At 37.2% G+C, this 25,723-nt stretch overlaps 1 protein-coding gene, 1 long non-coding RNA gene and 1 other non-coding gene across 3 annotated transcripts in view; 1 reads left to right on the top strand and 2 right to left on the bottom strand.

Moving 5' to 3' along the window:
* Positions 1–11,404: 11,404 nt before the first annotated feature.
* Positions 11,405–11,477, bottom strand: Trnaa-agc (transfer RNA alanine (anticodon AGC)). Its single transcript has one exon. It is a non-coding gene; the product is annotated as a tRNA-Ala (tRNA).
* Positions 11,478–12,436: 959 nt separating this feature from the next.
* On the bottom strand, positions 12,437–17,383 carry LOC136249076 (cyclin-dependent kinase 13-like). The gene is made up of 7 exons (XM_066040984.1): positions 16,036–17,383; positions 15,720–15,834; positions 15,531–15,665; positions 14,129–14,456; positions 13,874–14,070; positions 13,627–13,821; positions 12,437–13,517 (listed from the first exon to the last, which is right to left on the bottom strand). Exons 1-7 carry the CDS (start codon positions 17,322–17,324, stop codon positions 13,368–13,370), a joined length of 2,409 nt encoding a protein of 802 aa, XP_065897056.1. The 5' UTR covers positions 17,325–17,383; the 3' UTR covers positions 12,437–13,367.
* Positions 16,923–25,723, top strand: part of LOC136249086 (uncharacterized) — a 35,495-nt gene continuing 26,694 nt past the window's right edge. The window contains exons 1-2 of the long non-coding RNA XR_010698040.1: positions 16,923–17,029; positions 22,446–22,936. This is a non-coding gene — a long non-coding RNA (uncharacterized lncRNA). The remainder of the gene's footprint in view (positions 17,030–22,445; positions 22,937–25,723) is intronic.

The raw sequence follows: 25,723 nt of genomic DNA on the forward strand, positions 1-25,723 counted from the left end.
ATTGTAGACCTAGCTGACATACAGGGGACACAGCATGAAACTTGCTATATGGCTATGTAGTTAGGCCATCATTATTATATTGCTTGTTTCCCATCACCCAATGGAACAAAAACTGATGTGGGAGGGGGGTGATTATTGATTATTAATTGTACACTTGACTCTTGTTATTTCAGTCTCTGACTGCTCTATTAGAGTATCTCAATCTTGAAAACTGTCAGGTTTGTACACTATGCAGCCTGTGGAACAAGAGTGGAGGGACTACTATGTTTATATGCATAGCTAATACATTTATCTTAAAGCTTAGTGAGTTTGTGCCTCCCTCCATCATGAAATCGTGCATTCATGAGATCTATAATCAAATAGTTAAAGTTTGGTGTGGCTACCTAAAAATTGATGCGGGCGGTGACGGGAAACAAGGAATTTAATAATGATGGCCTTATAGTAATTAGAAGTTCAAGGGGGTCTGGGGGTGTAACCCCAGAAGCTGCAGAATTTGTGCAATTTAAAGGCTTGAAAATGCCTTAAAAGCAATGCTAAAAGCAAGTAAAACTAGCAATGACTTGCAACTTTTTCCCCAAAGTTCACAGGGAACCCATGCAGCATGGCCCCTTATAGAATAGCCTATTGTTAGCTAATTTATTATTTACATACTATAGGCCGCTAGCCGTATACAGTGAATTCACACAGCTACAATAAAAAGGCTACATTATAAGCTATAAAAATGCATTATACTATACTGGTTTGTCTGGAAGAGTACGTGATCATGATGAAGTGAACGGATCATCACGTATACTGGTGGACAATAACAAGACCAATCATTATTCAAAAATGGCGCGATGTGTGTATGGGTGTACAGCTTCCTGCCACAGAATGAGGTGCCTAGTTTGTCAATGCCAGTCCTTCACCCAGTAAAAAGAAGCAAGAGTGACAAGCCAAGAAATACTAATGATTATTTTATGAAGACTGAATTGTGATTTAAGTGCACTGGTTTAGAATCAAAGAAGGAACTTGTTGTACACGTGATAATTCCCACATGCGCAACTGTCAGCACACATGATACGTAGAACCCACAATCATTAGTGTACAAAACGATCCGAATGTTATGCTGTTCTGTAAGGTAATTGTAACATATATAGCTTCTGGTACAATCATGTACTAACAGATTACTAGTGCCAGCATTGGTATAGAATATGCAAAAGGCCTGTGTCCCATATGTAAAGGAAATTATACAGGTAGCCATGGCCTTACCACAGTTTTCTGCTTATGAGGCATTGTATCAGTTAGTCTGTGCAACAGTTGAATTTCAAACACAGTTGAATGCCTCATTCACAAAAAGCCAATCATCAGTGCTAACAAGAGTAAATAATGGAAGAGAGAGTATCCAACTGCCATATACTGCATCAAAAATGAGCACGTCAAGTAGAGAAGCCATCCCGTAGTGCTATCAAAGTAAGTGTTGAATGAAGTAATAAACACCTTCTAGCTCAGACTGTTTGACTTCAAATCATGCCTGGGTACTTCAAACAGACTGACCTAGCAGGTGTTTATTACTTCATTCAACACTGTCTTTGAAAGCACTACAGAATGGCTTCTCTACTTGACGTGCTCATTTTTGATGCAGTATATGGCAGTTGGATACTCTCTCTTCCATTATTTACTCTTGGTGCTAATTATTAGCCTAATGGCAGTGCTGATAAAATTATAGATTGTTTCATTCATTCGATAAAAGCCTGATTGCCTGTGACAGTCAGGATAATTGAGGATGGGGATGTGCTGAACCTTAAACACATTCCCTGGTCACCAGCTAAGTATAAACGCGTTCTCCGGTATTTACATGACTGTGCCACTATCAGCCAGTAGCATCATTGTAGGGCTGGGCGGTATTGAAATTTTACTATCACGATATATCATGGGGAAAATATCATGATATTACTAATTATCACGATATTTTTTTCATATTTTGACAGATGCTCTACTATGAAACTACACCTAGCTACACAAGTGATATAACCTGCAGCAACATGATGGATGTGCAAAATACATGTACATGGCATTAACCATTTATTGAACTATACATGGAGATATAGACATTAGCTAGACCTACAATTAAGCATGGAGAGGATGTGTCTTACACACCCAAGTGCATGACATAAATTCAAGAGCTCTACAGATTCCTATGCATGACTAAATCACTACTAACTATAGCAACAAAAGCTCATTCACCCATGCACATTTTATTAGCTATAATGCCACAATGTGCAGAAATATTCTTTCCTCAATAAAAATGCAAAATAATAAATCCCTTAAGTAGCTACTTTCATATTCGCATGAATGCTCTATAAAGTTACTTGACTGCTCTATTAGAGTATATAGGTGACTGCTCTATTAGAGTATCTCGATCTTTCCTGGAGCTAAACAGCAGCACTATGTTTACAGTAGTTAGCTAATACGAATGTTATTGAACACCGTGATAATCACGATATCGCGATAATATCGTTTCCAAGAATTTTTGACGATACTGGTATCGTTACATCAGAATATCGTGGTTTTACGATATAACCGAGATACCGCCCACCCCTACATCATTGCTATTGTTTGTCTCTTCATTTTGGAAGGCTGCATGACCATTACCAGTCAACACAGCAGTTTTCCATGAAACCAACATAGCAGTACTTAGAACCTTTTTTTGGTGGATTTTGGAGGTGTCTAAGTTACGTAGACCCTTTTCATGTATATTATGCACACCTACATTGGTAGCGCTGGCAACGCATCTATTAATTTTAAACCTGTAACTGTTACCAGTGGAGTGATGGCTTGTTTCTACTGATTAACGATACATTTCTCTGCTGTCAACAGTGTTAAGGTACAACGGGTCTAAATAAGTTAGAGAACTCCTGTATTTGTATCACGTTTGGTCATGATTATTTTCAATAAAATATCTGTTGGTTTAAACTAATTTTTACGGTTAAATACACCATAAACACATTTTTGTCATGTATTTAAAATGAAAATCCTTTCCTCATGATGACAGTGTTCTTCGAATGATGTACGCAGCTGTAATCGAAGTGATCATCTGTCTGACCAGACATTGAATAATGGCTACCTGTGTTAGTAAGAACAAACAAAACAACTATTGTTATTATTCTGCTAATACAAATTATGTATAATTATGTTAAAGAATAGTGAGAGTATTGAAAATTATGGCAGTGGGTTTGTAACGTCAATTAATAACAATCACTTTTAATTTAGAGAGAATGAAGTAAAACACAGGGAAACCCAAGAATTCTTGACATTACGTACTGTACATGTATACGTGCAATATACTCAACATCACTGTATGTTTATGTAGCATATACATACGTGTACATACATACTCATTACCAAGTTTGTTATAGTAATCAACCCAGGGAGTGGCCTGAATTTGTAGGTGGGTAGATAATGATATGAAATCAATTAACTACATTTAGCATGTAGCCATGCAGTTATAGCTACTGTAACCATGTATTTTGTTTAACTCATGTTCAATGTTGTTTCCTCAACCACACAGTTGTACTTTCACTAAAACACAACAAGTATACCTATAATAAAGCAATTATAAACAGTAGCCACATTCACATATTTATACACTTGTAGACATGCACGTACTTTATCACCTGTAGTTATGAAAAGTGGGACCTAGTATATATGACTACTGATGCACTTTAATTGTAGCATGCATGGTTCACTGAAAATACAGTGGCAATATAATTGCACCGCTATGTATGCTGGAGTTGCAATGGTGTAGTATTAGGTTGTATATATATTGTCTCCATTGTATTGTGGTACAGAGATATATATTCACATGATATAAAGTGGAATATAAACAAAATGGGTGTTTGTTACTTTTATGGAAATGCAGAGCCCCTTCTCCTTTCCAGAATTTGCTAAATGATCATTTAGTTATTAAAACCTAGCTGGCAATTAGCTACAACGTATTTGATTCATGAGAATGTCAGCTATTGAAACCCAATACATTCCAAATATACATATACCACAATATATTGATATTATATTCTATAAGGCCACTCCATTTTTTCCCATTTCATAAAAATGCATGTGAGCGGGTGATTCATTATTCAGTAGCCTAAGTTTTAGTCGAATCTCTCTTATCCAACACCTGCATAATCCAGAATCCTCTCTAATTTGATCAAAATGTAACATTTTTATTATCATTAACACTTGTGTAGAAAACAACCTCACTTCTGTACTCCGCAATCCAACACAAAATTTGATTCTTTACACTTGGAAATACATTGTTTTTGATCTTTGTAATCCAACGAACAATAATAGCAGCATTAAAAGGAAATCACAGAAAATAATTTTAAGCAACCAAAGAATTAAGTTTGTTAACAATAAGCTATAATACTTGCAAATTGTAATGTTAAAAAACATGCATGTTCTATTTTACCAGTAATTTACTGCATAGTCTGACATAATTTTAGATATTGTACGATGTCAGATTACAGAGATGACTTGATAATCCTTAATCCTATGGCTCCTGAATGTCGGATTAGAGAGGTTTGAAGGTACAACCCATACAACAGAGGCAAGAAAATATAAACTAAGAGCATGAAAACAGTAAAAGCTAGATTGGTTATGACTCTGAATTATTGCTAACAATAGTACTGCTTTGCAGTAGCAGGGGCGGATCTAGGATTTATAAAAGGGGGGGGCTAACTCAAGGTACTAATCTCTTGGGTAGAGGTAGCGAAGCACACTTCCCAGCATGCGAAGCATGCTGGAACTAGGGGGGTCTGGGGGCATGCCCCCCAGGAAAATTTTGAAAAATAGATGCTAAAACACTGCAATTTGGAGACATTTCCACATAAAATTCATAATATTTTCTGCCTGTAGATATTTTATATACTGCCTTTAGATTATAGGTATGGCTCTCTGAAGCATTTTGCTAATGGAAAAGTTTGGGTAGGTACAGACAACCAAGTACATGATGCACCCCTCTCACAATTGCACAACACTGAATAGATGCATGTTAGAATAATAATGTTGAAAGTGGAAAATTTTGAAATTTGAACAATACAAGATTGAATCTGAGAGCATTTTCAATGGAAATTGTGAACCTGAATTAAGTATTGTCATACACAAGTAGATGAATGAAGCCCTTTAAACAGACCAATTCATTTCATTGCATGTATAGGTGCAGGCAGGTTTGGAAAAATTCCATAAGAGAACCAACTACATGTTTCCAGTGAATGTTCTATTAGAGTAGTTAGCTGACTGCTCTATTAGAGTATCTCGATCTTGTAAACCTCCAATGCTGATTCGGGTCCTTGTTGCATCAATTTTAGCATAAATCCACTGATAATACCTTGGAAAGACGTTTATAAGGTGGTTTTATAAGTATTTGTATTATTAGTGATCATATAATTATGCAAAGACAAAATTTCATTATAATACTCAGCATATTGATCAAGTAAAGCCTAAATATGAAGGGGGGGCTTCAGCCCCCAAAGCCCCCCCCCCCCCCCTGGATCCGCCCCTGAGTAGGAATATAATTACACTAGACTAATTTTACCACTGGGAAAAAATACACTAGAAGTGTGATATGTACATAGATTGCACCATTCTTTTGCGATGCTATTGGCATGGATTATTATATTTGATGACTAAAGAAACACATACAAAGTCTCCTGCTGCCACACCACTACTTCAGTGCAAAGGCTTATCAATTAGAGATTATAAGTGCCCGTGCTAAAATGGGTCTGATACATTTCCAATAGGCAAATTGTGACAACAACCAGCAGCTGCAGGAAACTTCAATGAAGTGTTGATTACACCACTCAAAAAGGCAACAAGCACATGTATGGATATGTCATTTCATGCTGAATGTGACCCACTGAGTGAAATCTTTGCACATTTCTTGAATTCCATTTTAGTAACAAAGGAGTGGAAGTCAAAGTTTCAGCCTTGTAAGATGAGTGGCCTTTGAGTTATAGCACAACACAGTTGGAACAGTTAATAATTTGTACAGCAATAATATAGCAAATAAGTTACAGGTGCTTAACGAATCGATCATAACTCATGACTGAAACATATATTCACCATGAATTACCAAGGTATAGTGTTTTTCCTGTACTCCTTCATGTGTATAAAGAAGCGGGCTATTTCAATATGAAATCACGATGACAACCTATCACAATGTAATTAGCACCCATAACTTACATGTCATTTGCTGTATAAGTATAACTTCATGAATATTCTTCTAGTGTTTTCCAATCTTACTTAGTAGACACATGCATACAAAGTACACAATACTTAAAATACTTATATTTTAATTACCCAAGTACTTAGCAAAAAAACTTACAAGAAATTTGTGGTAAAGCCAGTACTTTCAAATTTGTTCTTAAGTATACTCATGTACTTGAACCCATGTTTGTAGCAGATCCTTTTCAGTTTGGGTGCTTATAATCAGCCCTTGCATTAAAATAGTGGTTAACACGTACATAATACACACACACACACACACACATAAAGCAAAACCTTCAGCTGCCACTAGCGGTCACACCTACCCAGTTGAAGTAGCACTGCATCACTCAGGTGCTTTAAGTCAGCACCAGCATTATCTTCCTAGGGTAGGACTAGTAATCTGCAGGAGGCTGTAACATGTCTCACAGGTAAAGACGTGGGCACCTGAAGTCCCACTTGGACCTTCAGAGACATGGACAGTTGGCATTTGGTTCTTCAGTTTACACTGGGTACCCACTAATGTTATAGCTGGGTGGGTTGCTACCAGTGTTGGGACAATTACTTTTTACAAGTAACTTGTTTATCGAACAATGGAGTAAAAGTTATGAGGCAAGCAAGTGTGAAAAAATAGGCAAATTTTATGTGCCCTGTTTTCACAGGCCCATGATCTGTGTGTTAGTTAATTTCATACAATATCTGTAATGCTACAGTAATCCAGCTTATCTTTTAATTCCAGAAGTCATATATAGCACAGTTTTCTATCCTCTAAAATACTAACTATACACATGTTAGCAGTGGGATAAATTATCTTTTTAAAGTACACTCTCAGTAGGGTAGTTACCATTGAGGCAATCAAGGCACTTGCCTCAGTAAAAATTCAGAGTTCCAGCTTGAGTAGGCCTGCCTTAATTTTGCTACAAATATTGCCTAATAATACTAAAATTTTAGTCAATTGGACATGCATTTGAACAATTGAGCCCACAGGGTATAATGATTAGAACAATGTAATGATGCAGCAGGGTCAGCAAGAAAGCATCTCATATCTACCCTACAACTACTTATACTATGCCTTGAGGCTTTCTGTCTTCGGAATTAGGGTGGGTGGGGATAGACAAACAAATAACTAGGTATAGCTGGTCCAGGACTTGCATGACTCCTGTAGTATCTATATATCTAGAAAACCCTGAGAGCCTTATACCAGAAGGATAGCTTGCTGAAGCAGATGCTGAAACAACTGGTACAAACATACTCAGGCAGCAGAAATCCTATAGCTGCTGATTGTGTTCCTGCATAGTAGCACGTAAGTGCACACGACACTATCTAGCTATATGTTCAAATATCCATGAATCATCATATAGCACCAGAAAGGAGACTGAATCTACTGCTTCCAGATTCAATCTTGAGATGCTAAAAAAATTTTGTTGGAGCATGCCCCCAGACCCTCTAGAATGCTTATGCTTCACAATTCGGAATGTGCTTCGTACACTATACTCAGTAAATCCACTAACTACCTAGCTAGCTATACATTTAAAAGTTGTGGTACACACTCTTCCAGTATTGATCAGTCTTTGCCTCAGATAAATTATTTTCCTGGCTACGCCACTGCACTCTGAGAGCACATACAGCATATATGTGACCAAGCCTGCAATAATAGGGCACGTGGGCACATGATTTTTGCCTACTTTTTCACACTTTCATTACTCATAACGTTTTGTACCATTATGCTATGGCATTGCAATTTTTCAGTTCTTAGTAAGCCTTAATTGGCATCATGATGCAAGTTACAGAATAGAAATACACTTTTCCAGTACTGAAATATGACCTGTAGGGTGATGGGATGTAGTTTGTGCCCATATTCCCTGTTTTCGCAGGTCCGGTTACATATGTGACCGAATTTTGGAAAATCAACCATATGGGTGCATTTGACACTTAAAATATTTAATGCTCAAATAACAAGCTTTATAGTGCAAACCTACTTGTTAATGATTGTAAGCCATTCTCAATATCTTAAATTACTAGAAAATTTTAGATATATTTTTTTAATAACTGTGCTCTGCTCGTAATAGTAACCCACTAAGCATGAAAATTCTAATTATTTCACGTGCACCCATATGGGTGATTTTCCAATATTCAGTCACATATTGGCACCTTGCAAGTGCATTACATTTCTTTTCATTTTTCATGCAGATCGCAGTGTTCCACTTTGTCAATTAAATTCATTATCGGCAGAGAGATTATTGATATTCACTAAAATTAAGATATGACAATTTTTATTACATTATCTATAATGTGATTGCCTAGAAGGGACATCCCCTTTAAAATATTATGGGAAAGCTAAATGAACTTGAAAATGTCATATCTTGAAAAATATATACTTGAGAAGTTACTTTAGACATGATACCTACACATAATGCGGCAATGTTTAGTATGCATTATTATGAATATCATTTATTGCCATTCATGTTTGGCAGTACTATAGGCTAGGCAGTTCAAGAAAGAGCAATAAACTACACTCAAAGGAGTCCAGTATCCACATTCCAGAAATGGACTGCTCATTTGCCCTAAGAATAATATAGTCAAATGCAATATATAAAACAAGTATAATCTCATAGGGCACTTATTGTTAACTTTATGGATCAGGAAAGTTATTGTAGATTAAACCAATGCAGGAGGGTAGCTCATTATTTATTACTCATTATCATATACATACATACATACATGCACCAGATTGTTCTTAGAATTAACTGAATGCCCTATTAGAGTTTTATTAATCATCTTACTGGGTTAATTCCTGACATTAGGGTTGGTCTTCTAATCTTCCTTTCTCTGTGCCTATACTAGTAGCTGTGAGTTTATAACTTTTATATGATCGAACTGCATTGAGGTAATCCTGAAAGTATTTATACAATCAGATGTGTGATGTGTCATTGCTAGTAATGGTCCCACAGGAACTGGCAAGAGGAGAGGAACAAACAGGCTAAGTCTGTAGGTAGTTGGGGAGAGCAGATTCTCTTTCTTATAGTTGCTGTTTTGAAGTAGCAAATGATCACCTCTTATAGTAGTGTACATGACTCACTGTAGATTTTTACTATTTTGGCCAGATGTGAAGTCCTATGTTAAAGGCTCTATAAATGTCTTAAACACCAGCAACATGATAATTATTTTAAAGGCGCTTAGTATGCATGAAAGTGCTGGGTAACAGTTGCTTTGATTTTGGTTTCAGTATTAAATAGCAGTAATTTTTCACCATGAGTTATATAAATAGATTGCATGCAGATGCTGACCATTCAGTCCAAGTTTGAGGGCTCATGTAAAACTTATGCTTTCCACCCTGGTCAACTGTCATTCTCCTGCGTGCAGCATCTGATACTCTACCTACAGCTGTTAATTTGCAGAGATGGTCAATTCAATACAAAGCGAAGTGCTCACTTTGTGACTCAAAGCGTCCTACAACAGCACATGTTTTAAGCAGCTGAGCTACTGCGTTAAATCAACAATGGTATACTTACAAACTTGTTAAGGTCTTTGTCGATGCTATATTTATTAAAATTTACCAAGTCTCGATGATGCTCCCCAAACGACAGTTCCATCTAATCTTCTAATCATCTCTCCAGACATTGTTTGTTATATATAATTCCAGAGCCCATCCATCACTCTGTTAGAATTAATTTGTTTTCAGGACTTTGCCCAGCATATGCAGTCTGCCCAAAACAGGAAACAAACTAGCTAAAGTTGAGTATCTTAAGTTGCTGGCTGAATTTGAGTTGATCACCTTAACATTGCAAACTACTACAACACAATTGAAATAACAGTGCTGAATCATTACGATGTATTTACCAGAGGCAGATCTAGGATTTCCCAAGGGGGTGTGCTAAGCTAGGGGCATCTATAGCGGAAGCTAAAAAATGTGGTAGGGCAGCATGACAAGCACACTCAACATTTCTTATATACTATACTAATTAATTTAGGGTGAACAAAAGTAAACAAGGGCAGTGCATGGAATGAAGCATCCCCCTCCACAATTTTGCTATTTGCTGGCTAAAAAGGTAGTAGAAACTTCAGTACAGGTGCAGTTGCATCTAAAACATACGTTGGCAATGAAAACATGGAAGCAGTGAGAAGAGAAAATCTCTTCTAAGTGGGGATCAAATTTCAGGGGTAAAACTGCTAAAAGAGCTGAAATACTCTAATAAAACAGTCAACTACTCTAATAGAACATCCATCATTAAAATTCTTTAAACAATAAAAACAAAGACCAACTCCTAGATCCCTTGAACTGAACTTAAACCATATTGCAGCAGATGCTGTGCCCTTTATATGAAAGCTAGCTAGCACTGCTAGAAAATAATGAATTTGATTTCACTTAGGTAAAGTGGCTCACAATGCTTAAGGTTAAGTCAAAATCATTGCCAAATTTGATCTCAGAAAGTTAAATTTGCAAAATTTTCCTGTGAGGGCTGCCCCCCCAGACCCCATGCTTGGATGATGCTGCCTTTGCCAGTATTTCTGCTTCCAGAGTAATTTCCTTGCAAGGGACTGTAAAGAGTGGTCCACAGTTTAATAGAGTAATATTGTAGCCTATAAGTTTATTTTTGTATACTTGTTTTAGTCGTGTGTGCATTTTTTTTCAGTCTTACCTTGTTATGCCCCATGCCTGGTCCTTTTTGTGGTCGCATGTTGCCCAAAGACTCACATGCTTATAATCTCTCTTTTTTTGGTTCTGCATGGATACTATAAGTATTGTTCTGTACTTGATTTACTCACCAGGTCAGTTATCTGCTTACTGTTTATTCATTACATGCAGTCACACCAAGCATTCCCTTTTGCTTTATAGCGTAATCAAGTGTAGCCACACAACAAGGTAGACCTCAAGTGTAACTCTCACTTTGTTGAGGTTGCTACACTGCCATGTGACTTCACTCAGAATGAATGTTAGTCTGCATCATCACTTCAGTAGTGCTTTGTAAGTATTGCATCCTCCTGTACCTATAACTGGTATGAATCAATAAAATTAATCTCAGTGTCTTTAACTGACCTTATTCATGTACAAAGTGGTCTATAGACAGCTGCAAATCAGGTGTTTGCATAACACAGTATTGGGAAGAACGCATGAAAAAAACGTGGTACGTAAAAGGTATTAAAAAAAAAAGAAATCCTCCTATGGAGAATCCGGGCATCGATCCCGGTACCTCTCGCATGCTAAGCGAGCGCTCTACCATTTGAGCTAATTCCCCATCTGTAAGCATATAAGCATTTTAAGTCTTTATAAACTCACTGTACGAAATTGCAAGGAACCTTGATTTGTCGCGTCACATGTGTCAGCTCATTAGTTACTTCAGGTGATATGACATGCTAGGATTGAATCAGATCGAGTCATTTGACATGTGATAGGTATGGTACTAACCTGGCCAGCCGATAAAGTGAGTGAACTTCCCGGCTCTCAATCTCGAGATCAGCCTTGCTACTCAGTTTGATTATCCCAGCTATCAAGACTGGCACCTGCGAAGACAGAAACATGTTATTGTGGGTTTAACATGTCTAATAATTAGTTGATTAGTAACGTATAGGACAAGAGACCTGTACATGTGGAGCGCCCCACTACCTCAGGTGAACTGCGCCTGGCAGAGGTTCAGCTTGACTCATCTGTTTAATGTGTTTATTTTATTTTGTATCTGTTTAATGTGTTCGTGTATGTAATAAATAAAAATTTAGTTATTTTTTTTTAATTTTTATAGGACAAGAGAGTCCGGGGAGTCTCTAGAGACTCGCGTGCGAAATTCAATTGAGACTTAAGAGCTGGCAAATACGACTGGATCATCAATGGCTGGGCACCCAAAGGGCCAACACATGTGCAGCAAAACCACACATTTATAACTTTGTTCACAAGAGCAAATCAAAACGGCTACCTACAGCTGTGAGCGAATTTTCAGACTACTCATACCAACACTGTCGGCAGCTAAATATACAATTTTTGGCTAAGGATTGCTCTGAATGGACTCCTGAATGTTGACACTTGATTAATTATACGTATATAATAGATTTTTGTAACTTTTTCCTTGCCACACCCACTCTTGGGGCATAGCCCCGTGAGTGGCAGTGTGTGTCCGAGGACTCACCTCACATTATTGTTGTAACACTCAATTTTCATCAATAAAATGGTCTTTCCCGAGTACTGGTTGTCTTGTAAGAACTATTCAACACACGACCTTGAAGACAATTAAATGCAACCATACAACAAATAGTAACTAAATGACAGCTAAAATGGAAAAGGTACAAGGAATGTAAAAACAATATAAAAGAAACTGAATAGTATAACAAGATTAACAGCCATGTAGATAGCTAATACACCACATAGCTATCAACTAAAACTGCACAACTTCTCCAAAGCTTGAAAATTTGACCAAATTCTACACACTTGAACTGTTCCATAGACAACAACTTGAGTTTCACCACTGCTGATCTACTTGTCATCATCACTAATGAAACTTCTTTTAAATGAACTATCCAATTACAGAAAAAAAACCACAATAAGGACTTAATTTTGCTCCCAAAATTTACGGCTTCAGTTTTCACCTGAGGAAGACAACTGCCAATAATTCTGGGTATTAATTGTCCATTTAAATGAGGTTCCACTGTATCAGTACTGAACATTTGATTCAAGTCACTGCTACAAAAAACTTTGCAAATTAAAGTTCATTTTGTGTGAAATTCTTGGTTGTAAGTCAAACTGTGGTATACTTTCATGACAATCTCTACAACTATCTTAGGGACTTGATCTAGCTAAAGCTGTCATCCAGTTAACTGTAACAGATGAAGTGCTGCTTACTTGTATGATGAACAACTTGTATCATATAATTACATACCGGTTATCCCAGTGTCATCTATTAATACTTGTCATCTATTAATACTTGTCATCTATTAATACTGAAAATGTTTAATGTCCTTGAGCCACTTATGTCTGCATAGTCAAATTCATGCCTCTTCAATGCACAATCTCTTCAGTACAAAAGCTTTGACCCCTTGATTAGTATATGCCTTGAGCCATAGTGCTATGCCTTCAAAGTCTTACATGCCTCTTCAATGCAATCTTCTTCAGTGCATAGCCTTGGCTCAGTTGACTTGGGTCAGAGACCTACTAACAAAAGTTTCTTGAATGCTTCTACACAACTTGCTGCTGAAGGCCTATCTTCACCTTTCACTTGCAAACAGTTACGAACAAGAGTGATAAATTCCTTTTCATTAGTAAATGGCTTTGTATTTTCCAACTCTTTTATCTGTGTAGTGAGTATATATACATTAAAATAGTATTTTATTGCAAACACAGGGATTTTAACAATATAATATACATCATACAAGCTAGGAATGGTATTTTTGGAAACATACTTTTGTTGTTTTCTCCCACAGCTCTGTACCACATGGATGAGTCCTTGATAACAGTAGAGAAGCTTCTTCTCTTTGCTTTAAAGCAGCAGTCTTCCCAATACAAATATTCAAACACAGACATCCAAATGACCACATGTCAACTGCAAATGTGTACAGTGTTTCATAAGGTCCTGATAGGGTAATGTGCATGGATACCTGTAGTTAATACACATATCAACCAACTACAACATTATTAACACAATATCACCTCAGGAGCTCGATATCCTGGTGTTCCTAGTGGCAGAATGGAGGCAAACTTGATCATCTGGTCAGTAGGCTCTTTTATACCAAGTCCTGGTACAGTACCAGCAGAGTCAAAGTCTCCAAGTTTGACCTGAAACTTTGAACTACATCTGCAACTTAGTGGCTGGCACCGGCATTGCATCTTGATCATAATATTGGAGGCTATGTAATCAAAAGTAAAAGTTACTACTGTAACCTTCATATCTCTAACACTTCTCACCTTTTACATCTCTATGCACATATCCATTAGCATGGAGATATGCTAGAGCTTCCAGTGTTCCAACAAGAATAAACTTAATGTTGTTAAAACCTGTCTGCCATTTTTCAGTGTCTTTTGAGCAGTGGTTATAGAAGTGTTTCAAGCAACCAACTTCTCTGGATGATAAAATTTGTCTCAAGTCATAATCCATTTTTGGCATAAAATGAAAGCAGTAGAACCTTCCAGAGTGACGTTCATGTCTCTCTCCCATTAGTACAGCCAAAAGAGGTAAAATATTCTTATGATTCAGTGCTGAGTGGACATTGACTTCATTAGAACGATAAACAGTCTATAAAATAAGATGATTTTTTTTACAAATGAGTGGCTATACATACATACGGTGTATTGTATTTTGCGGACTGAGCTGGAAACAGCTTTTAAACAATAACCCAGGTATTAACCATCTCTTGCAACATTGGATACATCACTATCGAGCTAAAACTGTTGGTACCGCTCTTCCTCACAAGTGATGACACTAGTGCACGCACTAATCAATTAAAATACACTTACGATACATGTGTAATAGTAGTGACAAAGTGTGATAGAGGGTATTGTTGTAGCATAGATGTTTTCTTTTGTTGCTTCAGTACTTAGCACTAGTGTTAGGACTGTAGTGAAGAGCCTAGTTTTAATATTTGCATAGCCCCATCACCTCGCCCAGCGGTGCCACCTCGCCCAGCGGTGCCACCTATAGCTACCTGCTATGTATAATTATTGACTTAGCCCTAACATTAGCGATAAAGCAAAAAAGGATAGCCTACGCTATAACAACAGCCTCTATCACGCCTTATCACTGCGAGTACATATGTATCGTAAGTGTATTCTAATTAATTAGTACATGTGCTAGTTTCGTGACTTGTAAGGAAGAGCAATACCAGCAGTTGTAGCTCGATAGTGGTGCCTCCAGTGTTGAAACAGATGGTTAATGCCTAGATTATTGTTTAAAATCTATTACCAGCTCAGCCCGTGAATCCAGTCTGCAAAATACATTACACCCATACATACATACATACATACATACATACATACATACATACATACATACATACATACATACATACATACATACATACATACATACATACATACATACATACATACATACATACATACATACATACATACATACATACATACATACATACATACATACATACATACATACATACATACATACATACATACATACATACATACATACATACATACATACATACATACATACAGTAGCTACATATACATACACTCTATTTTATTTATTAATGTTTTACAGCACAAGTGCTGAAGGTCTGTAGGATACCTGGTCCTACAGCCTGCTCAAAGACTTTAGCTACATAAGGTGTGTTTGAAAAGTTGGATGTACCTTTTTGACTGCATATTGCTTTCGCTCATGATAAATAGTGAAAACAAATCCATTGCCACCTTTACCAATCTTAGAATCAGTAGCTCTTCCACTTGGTAATGGATATTTGATGTTACCTTGAAACCGTTTGTCACACTATTCAAAACCAATGACTATCAACAAGCTCCTCATATAAATTATCCAACTTACAGTGTATATTATAAAGCCAGTGCTTTTAGAGTTCTCCCTAAAGTGTAATCTCTCACCGACTTCATCTTTTTCTACTTCAACTTTCCTTACTCTTCCATCTCTTTCTTCTTCAATACTGTGTAGAAGATAACCATAAAGTAACCACAGGAAACCTTATATGTAAGTAACACATTAATGGTTATATGATGTCATGACCATAATGGTATTTTCCCAGGGACTATACCATTACATCATATATCATATTCCCCTTATGCTATATTAACTATATATATGATGTACTATTTCTACATCATAGATTGACTGTTTGCACACTTACATTTTTTCATCACATGACTTCAATGCTAGTTTCACTCTAGTCACTCCAGAAGAATCTTTCTGTCTCTCTTTCACCATGAACTTGCTGTGGGTTGGCAGTGATGCAAATACACTTGTGCTGTACACCTTTACACTGTTTCCTACTAATACAGCGTAAGTAGGTTTGTTGTATCCGAATTTTGTTGTTGGTGCAGCAGTTGTCTGATTATTCTCTTCTTCTTGCTGTTTATTATTAGTTGTCACTCTATCTTTCCATGGCCAGTCATCCACCTTGTAATTGCCATCAACTCCATATAGGTCTTTGTAGTGAGTATGTGTAGCATTGTGCATGGTACTTGTTCCCTTAGAAGATCCAAAGTGATCTAAACTCTTAGTATCATTAATGCTTCCAGTCCTACTTCCGCTAACATAACCTGATGTTCCTGCTATGGAGCCAGCATTACTATCAACTGTTTGCTTGGCAATTCCAATTTTCTTATCAGGTTCCATATAATTCATTCCCATATAGCCTGCATGTTTGGTCACTAAACTGATAGCAGGTACAGCACCAATTGTAGATCTATGACTGTTCAGACTGAAGTCCCTACTTCCAGTGACACAACCTTCTGTTGAACTAGTAGTGTCAACAGCCTGCTGCGTAGCAACTCCAGTTCTTTTATCTGCCTCACTTTCCACACCCACTAAATTTGCTCGACTGACACTGACATTGCCAGCGCCAACTATCTTAGCTCTGTGACTGCCTTGACTATAGTTAGGTCTACTTCCTGTATAGCGGAATCCTGATGATCCTACCGTGTTTTCGTTAAAGCTTCTTCCATCATCTGAGCTGATAAACGACTTTGCTGTTACATGTGACTGATGTAAGACAGATTCCAAATAATGCCTTTGAGGAGGTTTATCCCCTCGATTTCCATGTCCAACTACAATGGGGTAGTCAACAGCTGCTGACAATGGTTTGGTTAAGTTCTCCTTTGTGATCTCCGGTGAGAAGCGAGGTGAATAGTAATTGTACATATCATTCTTGTATTTCTGCCATATACATGTCAATAGTCGGTACACTATTAGGTAGAAACCAACACGTCTGAAAAAGTTGCCTACGAATGTATTCACATCATGTCGTGCGCCACTGACAACTTTCGACGCGTTTGAAATTTTGCTGAAAAAGAAAGCAAAAGTGAACCAAATCATTCCCTTGAGTATTTCGTCGAAACAGGAATCACTGACGGAATCACTGTACATGTAATGTTGAAGGCTTCCAACACACGCGGTATAAACATCCAGAAACGCCATTTTTGGACTCGCCTTTCTGCAAGTGGAACAGTACTGCAGTAGCAGCTAACCCCTAGATAGCAAGAACTACGAGGATAGAATCGAATACATACTGTATAGGTGCATTTATTCGTACTAACTCGGAAGTTACTATCCGGATGTGGATCCATGGAATTCATTAGTTAATTGAAGCCTGCATACGGAAGCATGCATACGGAAGCATGCATATATGAGTTACACCAAGAGTTCATAATATATATACTAAGGAGAGTATCCTACTCTCATATACCCCTGTAGAAGGGCGTATCGTGAAGTTATGACGTAACGACAATATGTTGTGGTTTGTGACGTACGAGCAGCGGTAAAAGTGCAAGAATCGTTAGCACTATTTTACACTCGCGACGCTCAGGATAGCCAATGGCCTAGCAAGAAACGCCTACGAAGCGGTCTTAACCCATGAAGGAATGATTGTAGTTGGGTGAGAAACGCTTAGAGCTGGAGTTAATTTGGTTGCTAGCGACGTTGGTAGGCACGCGTTCAATCGATACCATGTTCAACTAATGACATCATTAATTATACAAAGAAAAACGGGCGAACTCAGAAGTGTTACGTCATAACTTCACGATACGCCTTTCTACAGGGGTATATGAGAGTAGGATACTCTCCTTAGTATATATATTATGAACTCTTGGTTACACGTATACTATATCTGTGTGGCTAGCACGCATCTTTAAGAAGTCATTAATAGCTACATGTAAATCCACTACAGATCGGTAGATCTCATGAAGGGTTTTATCTGCAAAGCATTATTATGAAGAAGTTTGCTACATGGAACGGACATTATTCAGTACAGTCACAGTGATGCCAGAAGTTCAGAATTTTTTGCATATCAAAATGGCCTAAACCAACACAGTGTTGTAAATTTCCACATACATTTTGTATTGGGCATTTCTGGGGCATGTAATAAAAGGTGTAATAACCTGCGACATGAGATAGATACCTCAGATTCCTGACCAGATTTGGGAGCAGTGAATAGTGATTAGCAGAAGGAAATCAGATGAAATTTAAGTGTGTCATTTTAAGGTTGAAAATCACTTACCTTAATTTTCTATCAAATTGATTGGCGGATATTTGGAAGGAAATGCTGTGAAGCTATTTTGACATCTTCACACCCATTAACCTTCACTACAGTATAGTGTTACAATGAAACAAAAGAGTTGTGAATTAGTTCTGCAGGTTAGTTACATGATTAAATCAATAATGTCCCTTCGTTGTAGCAAACTTCTTCATACAATTGTCCTAATAAAGTTCTTCCATTAGACTTGTTAAAGTGTTTGCTGATATTCCATTTGTTAAAGTGTTTGCTGATATACCTAATTTCCATGCGCTGCACACTGTGAGTCAACCATTCAACTATACTGTCCAGACAATGTGATATATAATTACCACCAGACTTTACATTGTTTTCCCCTCTGGACTCCACTCATCATATTCAGTCTGTCCAACCAAGGAAACAGAACAAAATTGAATATCTACAGCTGTTGGCTGAATATGAGCGCCTTAATGTTGCCAATTACGGCTATGATACAATTGCAGTAGCAGTGCATGCTTTTGAGTTTCTGCTATCAAGAATTTGTTGATTTTGTTAAGCTTTGTTCATCCCGACATAAAGATACCAAAGTCTGTTATTAAGGAATGGTTGGATGCTGCCAGTATTTCTGCCCGGCTCTCACAGAATATTTCTGGCAAGAAACTTTCATCTTTTCATCACTAATGATGGTTCTCTCCCATCGAATCAACTTTTGATGAACTCTTGTCTCCTTATCAGTAATCGTGAGAGTAGGTGGGTGTGGTACCGCTAAAGAGTCTAAAACATCTGATCCATCAAGGATTTCTACTGATTTCGATCTCCAGTAGGTACTGTTTCACTATAAATTGCTATTTATAATCGTTTCAGCTACTGGGGTGTAGAATATACCAGTTGTAACACGATTACATGGGATATGACTAAATATACACACTCTTCCTTGAGCGCTGCGTGCCTTTGGGTGTCGTGCATATATTTTAGTCATATCCCTCGTAAGCGTATTATAACTATAAAATATATATCGCTAGCTAGCTAGTAATCAATGAGCTTAGTGGATATTTACCAGGGCTGAAATGATCATAGTTATTTAGTATTCCAGTATATGTGACCGGATTTCATATAACAAGGCTTCCACACACACAAAATCAAACTTACGTTTTTACCAGAAATGGATTGCTGGTCTAATACACTATCATATTCCGCACTGTACTTACTTCAGGACTGGCAAGTTTGGTTTCTGTAGCAACTTTCTTCTGACCCTATCAAAGCCATGAGTGGGAGATTGGCGCCATTAAATGGCCATGGCTTTGTAATAATGGTGTGTAGTGAGCTGGGACTTCACAGAGAGCTTGCCAATAGTGTTCTCAGTCAATTTGGAGTGATTTGAGGGCTATGGAGGGCCATGGAGAGTCAAAACTTGGCCTCTGGATTCCAATCGTCTTCTTACTTCATTTTATACCCCTATATTAAGCCCACCCACCACCCCCCACCCTCCCACCCTATTACTACCACCTGTGATTATTACCTGCTTGAAAAAAGCTGCCCAAAATAGGGCAAATTTTGAGTATCAGAAATGTATACACCCACTCAGTGATAGCTAGTAAATAGATGATAATTGGTGCAAACTTTTTTTGCACAGCTGTAGGCACTGGGAAGTTATTACACAATGATTACTTAAAATCGCCATATCTCCCAACGAAGCTTTGTGCGTCGAAACCTTGTTTTGTCAAATTCAGTCACATATACTCTCTAGAGTTAATGATTGAATACTCACGGATACTAGCTACTTGTAGTCATACTCATGTGACATGTTTTATACTGACTTTTAAGCAGTTTACAGCTTTTTCAAGCAACAGCAATGATACACACACTGTATTAAAGTACTGATGTTAGTGTTCCTGACAAGAAATTACACCAATCAAACTCTCTAGTGTGTCACTCCCTGATGACAAATGCATCATGTGATCTTAATGTCGAGTACCAATTTTACTATCCGAGTACCAAAACCCTTAATGAGCACTCAAGTATTTGTTCAGCCTTAATAGTATTTCACATGAGCATTAATTCAAGGCTGGAGGTTATTTTAAATTCCAATTGAATTTACCACAACAGCAGGCTATTGTTACTATACTTGTTAGCTAATAGGGTCAGTTCCAGCAATTTACGAGAAGCCGCACATATAGCCCATGCAGATTAAGACAAGCTAGGCTGGACTTAGAAGTTGTCAAGACTGAGATATGGGATAATATATCTTTCATGTATTTTTAATGTGTACCAGGTCATGTGTTCTAAACTGATCATGTGATGACATGGATATTATATTAGTGCTGAAACAATTATTTGGTTATTTGACTATTCAGTCGGTATGACATTATTCAATTCGTTAACACACTATTTGAATAATTGTTTAATAGCACTTTGTACACTGTATTCAGATGGAAAAGCCAGCCTTGAAACTTAAAATTGTGAATGAAGTGATGTATCTATCTATGTTGTAAAAATCCTTATTTTAGAAAAGATACTGTAGAAATTAGGGCTGAGCGATACTACCGTTTTTTTAGCGATATATCGCGATATTTTGAAAGTATCGATATCGTGATATTTTGTTATTAACTATCATGATACCATGCCTGTACATTACTGTCATTAAAAATCCATTTGTTATGCAGTACTAGGCTAAGAATCCTTGTAAATAATAAAGTCCACCCATCTGGTTTCCCCTGCAGAGAGATGTGAACACCATAACAACCTCAAAGCATGTATTAGAATAACTGTTACTGTAAACAAGGATGATAGTGGCTAGTTTGCTATCACCTATAAGGACTTCCTGCAGGAATGCTGAGCAATACACTATGTGGCACCAGCTATGATTGACTTATTTGTAAGTATCGTGAACTATTCGGTATCATGAATAGTGGCTTTAGTATCAATCGTGATACTAAAATGGCAGTATCGCTCAGCCCTAGTAGAAATAGCACTTAGCTAGGCTTTAGCTACCTTGCTCCTTAACAAAAGGTTTCAGTACTTATTTAATAGAAGTATAAACTTGAAGAATAATTGAATATTCGGTCATTTTGTTCACAACTATTCGAATAGTAAAAATTGCTATTCCTTTCAGCACTAATATATATTCACGAAATTTAGAGAACAAGCAACTGATCACTGAAAGATACCAGTGCCTACAAAAAATGAAAATATGCCAAGTATAATTCCAGTGTGTGCATGGCAGCATAACCAATAGTGGCCATCAGGATACTTTTCATTATGCAGGGTTGTATGGTATGTATGATATACTTTGCATGTTGATCTCACTCCTGGCAAAGGCTAGCTTCAGGTTGAGAGCTATGGTAGTTAAAACAGGTGGAGCAAAGTGCATACCTGCATGCACGGGTACAATCAAGTAAAACCTAATTAAACTCCTGGTGAATTTTCATGATTATAGAATATACCTACTGCCTATCTAACTGAAACCCTTAGCTCAATAATTATATACTTTGTCCCAACATACCATTGTGTCATTGCCATACCGTAGAAGGTACTGTACAACATGGGCTTAGCTACTTTTGTCCATTTTCTCTCATGAATTTCCTATCACCCTTGAAAGTATAAAGAGCACAAAAAAGCAACTAACAAAATGCATGTTGAATGAAATGTAAAGTATGTAATTTGCTGGGAGATAGCTATATATAATTATAGCACCACAGCCTGCAAGCTACCTTTGATTCAAGATACTGCTGCTGTGACCAATAGCCACTAATTATTGAATTCCTGATATCAATCAAATCACTATTTATACAACTTCTCATATGTGTATGATGCATGTTTATGCAAAATTTGTGCTTATGCTTTCACAAAGTGGGCATATATAGATTAGCAAATGGCTGTAAATGTCATATTGTGTAAACTGCAGTATGAGAATGAGCAATTTTGACCTTCACATATTTTGGGCCACTGTTGACATAATTACCTGACATAATTACCATGTGGTCATGAAGGGTATTTTTAAAAGAATATCCCTTTACACACTGTGGGTAACATTATTTTTACTTCAACAGGAGTTTGACCCTGCAGGACTTGATGAACTCCTCGGATCATTTCAAGGAAACCTTTACTATGTATAGATATATCACATATACACATACTGGTCGATATACCAACAGTGATGCTTGTGGTAGTGATGCCATGACGATGGATGTCATTATATGGACCACTATATAGCCATGCATAATTGCATATAGGTTTATTGATGGTAGAGCATACCGCCTGTCGTCTGCTCATCGTTTTGCCTATGTGTAGACATGAATTCATCTTCCTGTGGACTCTGTACATTCTTTTAAAGATAATATGGTCTATGTGCATGACCACATTGCTAAAGAATTGACTACAATGTTATATGGAGGTACGTAGTTATAAAACTCAGTATGCATGGATAAACTATTTGAAGAAGAAAGCTCTTAAAGCCAGAGAAGAAATCACTCTAAAGGATTGTTATGGTGCATCTGATTGCTATCCAGAATGAAGTTGGCTCTTTCAAGGTGATGACATGGTAAGTTTCAAACAGTTTCGTATGTGTGATCAGTCAAATCATTGCCTTGCTCATGCCATACAAAAATCATAGCGAGTGGTCTTGAGACAAAATATAGCTATATTTGTCTCTTCCTTATGTGCTATACTTTTTGCATTGCACCCACAGCAATGCTTTAATTGATACTTTAAGGTTGCAAATGTGCTTGCCTAGCTATAGTTAGAGACTCTGTTACATGCTGTTTTCGCAGCATATTCACTACAGAACATGCTTTTTAACCTCATAATAAATCAACCTATATAAATTTTGAGCAATGATATTAGTCTCACATCTAAAAGTGGAAAACCTGCACTTGGTACCCATTTACATGTAGAATGTGCCAAGCAGCAGGAATTAAACTTTAGTAACACAGGTAAGATATCATATACAGTACAATAGTGCGGCCTGAGTATATTAGAGAACATGGAGGTTTGTGCTTTCTCACAACTTGAGCAGAAACCAGTCTCACAATACTGTTATCAGCACCTTGCCAGTATTGGTTATATAGGTATAAACAAGTCCAAACATGATGTGTCTTCAGTATGATCTGAACATGCTTCCAATAAGTTGATACAAACCTTTAACTCATTTTATATAGTGGAATTTTCTCCTGAATGACTGACTCATGTCTTTTGTATTGTATTATTGTATTAATGCTTTACAGTGACCAGCACTGAAGGTCTTCAGACCAGCATATCTCAATAACAGCTAAGGCTACATATACAGGCTTAATTTTCTCACTGGTAGATGTTGAGTTACATTTTGGCATACTGCAGTATGTACAATTTATGCACTGTAGACTTACCTTTGTCCTCCATTGTGTCCTATTTTATTTTTGCTGGCAGAGCAAAGTGGAAGCATGAAATGGCTTCCTTATGGCTGACTATCAAATTGTCCATATTTTCTGTAGTGACTGGATTAACTACAGAGATGCTTCCTTGTTTATAGTGCTGTGCATTGGTGTGAACATACCGTGGTGCATGCATTCAGACACAAAAGGGTCATTCCATACCAAATCAACAAAAAAAAATCCGGACCCCTTTTGATTTTCATGAAATTTGGCACAAACATGGACCCTATCAAGAAACTTTCTTACACCAAAATTTGGCTCATTTCATTGGTCTCCCTTTAAGTTATGACCACTCAAAGTTTCTGTTGAAAATTTCATTTTACTTACATGTCTTCAATAAAATGACCATAACTTTGCTTATGATTGATGTAGACACTTCTGGTTTAGATTTTTGACATGCTTATTAAATTCTCTTTTAGGTGATATATAAAGTTTTATGGTCAAACCACAAAAATGTAGCTTTTTCCTTTGATCTTAATTTTCAAAAATATATATTCTTTAATTAAATTTATTTTAGGTTTACATGTTACTCTAATACCCATCATTCACCACTGTGAGTTTAAAGTTGGGATCAATAGTAGATCATGAGTTATAACTGTTAATGTGTAGCCTTGTAATCATTGCTGTTTGTATGGTTCAAGTATGTAAAGATGCAATACCAATTCAGGGCTGGAGGAGGGAAAATTGAGTTGGTCAGGCCATTGACTATAATGTTGAAATAGCTACTATATACATGCCAATGAAAGGAGTTGTTGCACAGTGAGTGAAGCACACTGCGAAGCACGAGCATTCTAGGGGGGTCTGGGGGCATGCCCCTACAGGAAATTTTAGAAAATTAGACACTCATGCAGATATGCAATTTTAGTGATATTTCACTGCTAGCTAGCTATATAAATATGCTCAAGCCTATCTGTTATTCTTCAGACTTTCTATACTATGAATAATTGTAGACCTGACATACAGGGGACACAGCATAAAACTTGCTGTATGGTTCATTTAGTTATAGCTAGCAATTAGAAGTTCAAGGGGGGTCTGGGGGTGCAACCCCCAGGTGCAGAATTTTTGCAATTTAAAGGCTTGAAGATGCCTTAAAATTGATGCTAAATTTTAAAGTAAAACTAGCTAGCAACTTGCAACTTTCCCCCCAAATTTCACAGGGAACCCATGCAGCATGGCCCCCTTTAGCTAGGATATAATTACTATACAGTGAATTCACACAGCTACAATACAAAGCTACACAGCTACAAAAATACAGTATACTACTATACTGGTTTGTATGAAATGAACGGATCATCACGTAAATATACTGGTGGACAGTCACGAGATCAATCAGTATTCGAAAATGGCGCGATGTGGGTGAGACCATAGATAATAGAGTAAAGGGATAGGAAACGCAATAACGTGACATCACAAAATACGTACATTTCTATTGGAATTCCGTGTAGTACGTCACGAACATACTCGTTACGCTTGCTGCGCTTGTATCAAAGAGAAACAAATTGTTGTAACGACAGAATTTTGCAACCAACGACTGTGAAACTTCGCTACAGTGAACTCAAGTAAGTAAACGAGGGAAATAGGATGGTACCAACCCTCAAGGAAGTTATACGCAAAATTAAAGGAAATTGAAAGTGAAAAAAAACGGCCCAAAAATTACTTTAAACCACTTTACTTTCTTCGTAAATATATTCTATCCTTTTAACTGTGATAAACCTATTCCTTACCATTTAACAGAGGGAACCAGAGGAAATATCGGAGCAAAACAGGAACTGTTGCTTGAAGAAACGACTAAGTATCTTCCATTTTTAACCAAAAGTTTAAACCACCTTGCAGTACAACGCAACGGTAAAAGACTGTGTTGGTGACACGCCTAGCTTACCACAAGATTCGAAAGTGGAACCGGCTATAAAAGAAGCGGT

Source organism: Dysidea avara, chromosome 3 (genome assembly GCF_963678975.1).
Source record: "Dysidea avara chromosome 3, odDysAvar1.4, whole genome shotgun sequence".
Classification (NCBI taxonomy): Eukaryota; Metazoa; Porifera; class Demospongiae; order Dictyoceratida; family Dysideidae; genus Dysidea; species Dysidea avara.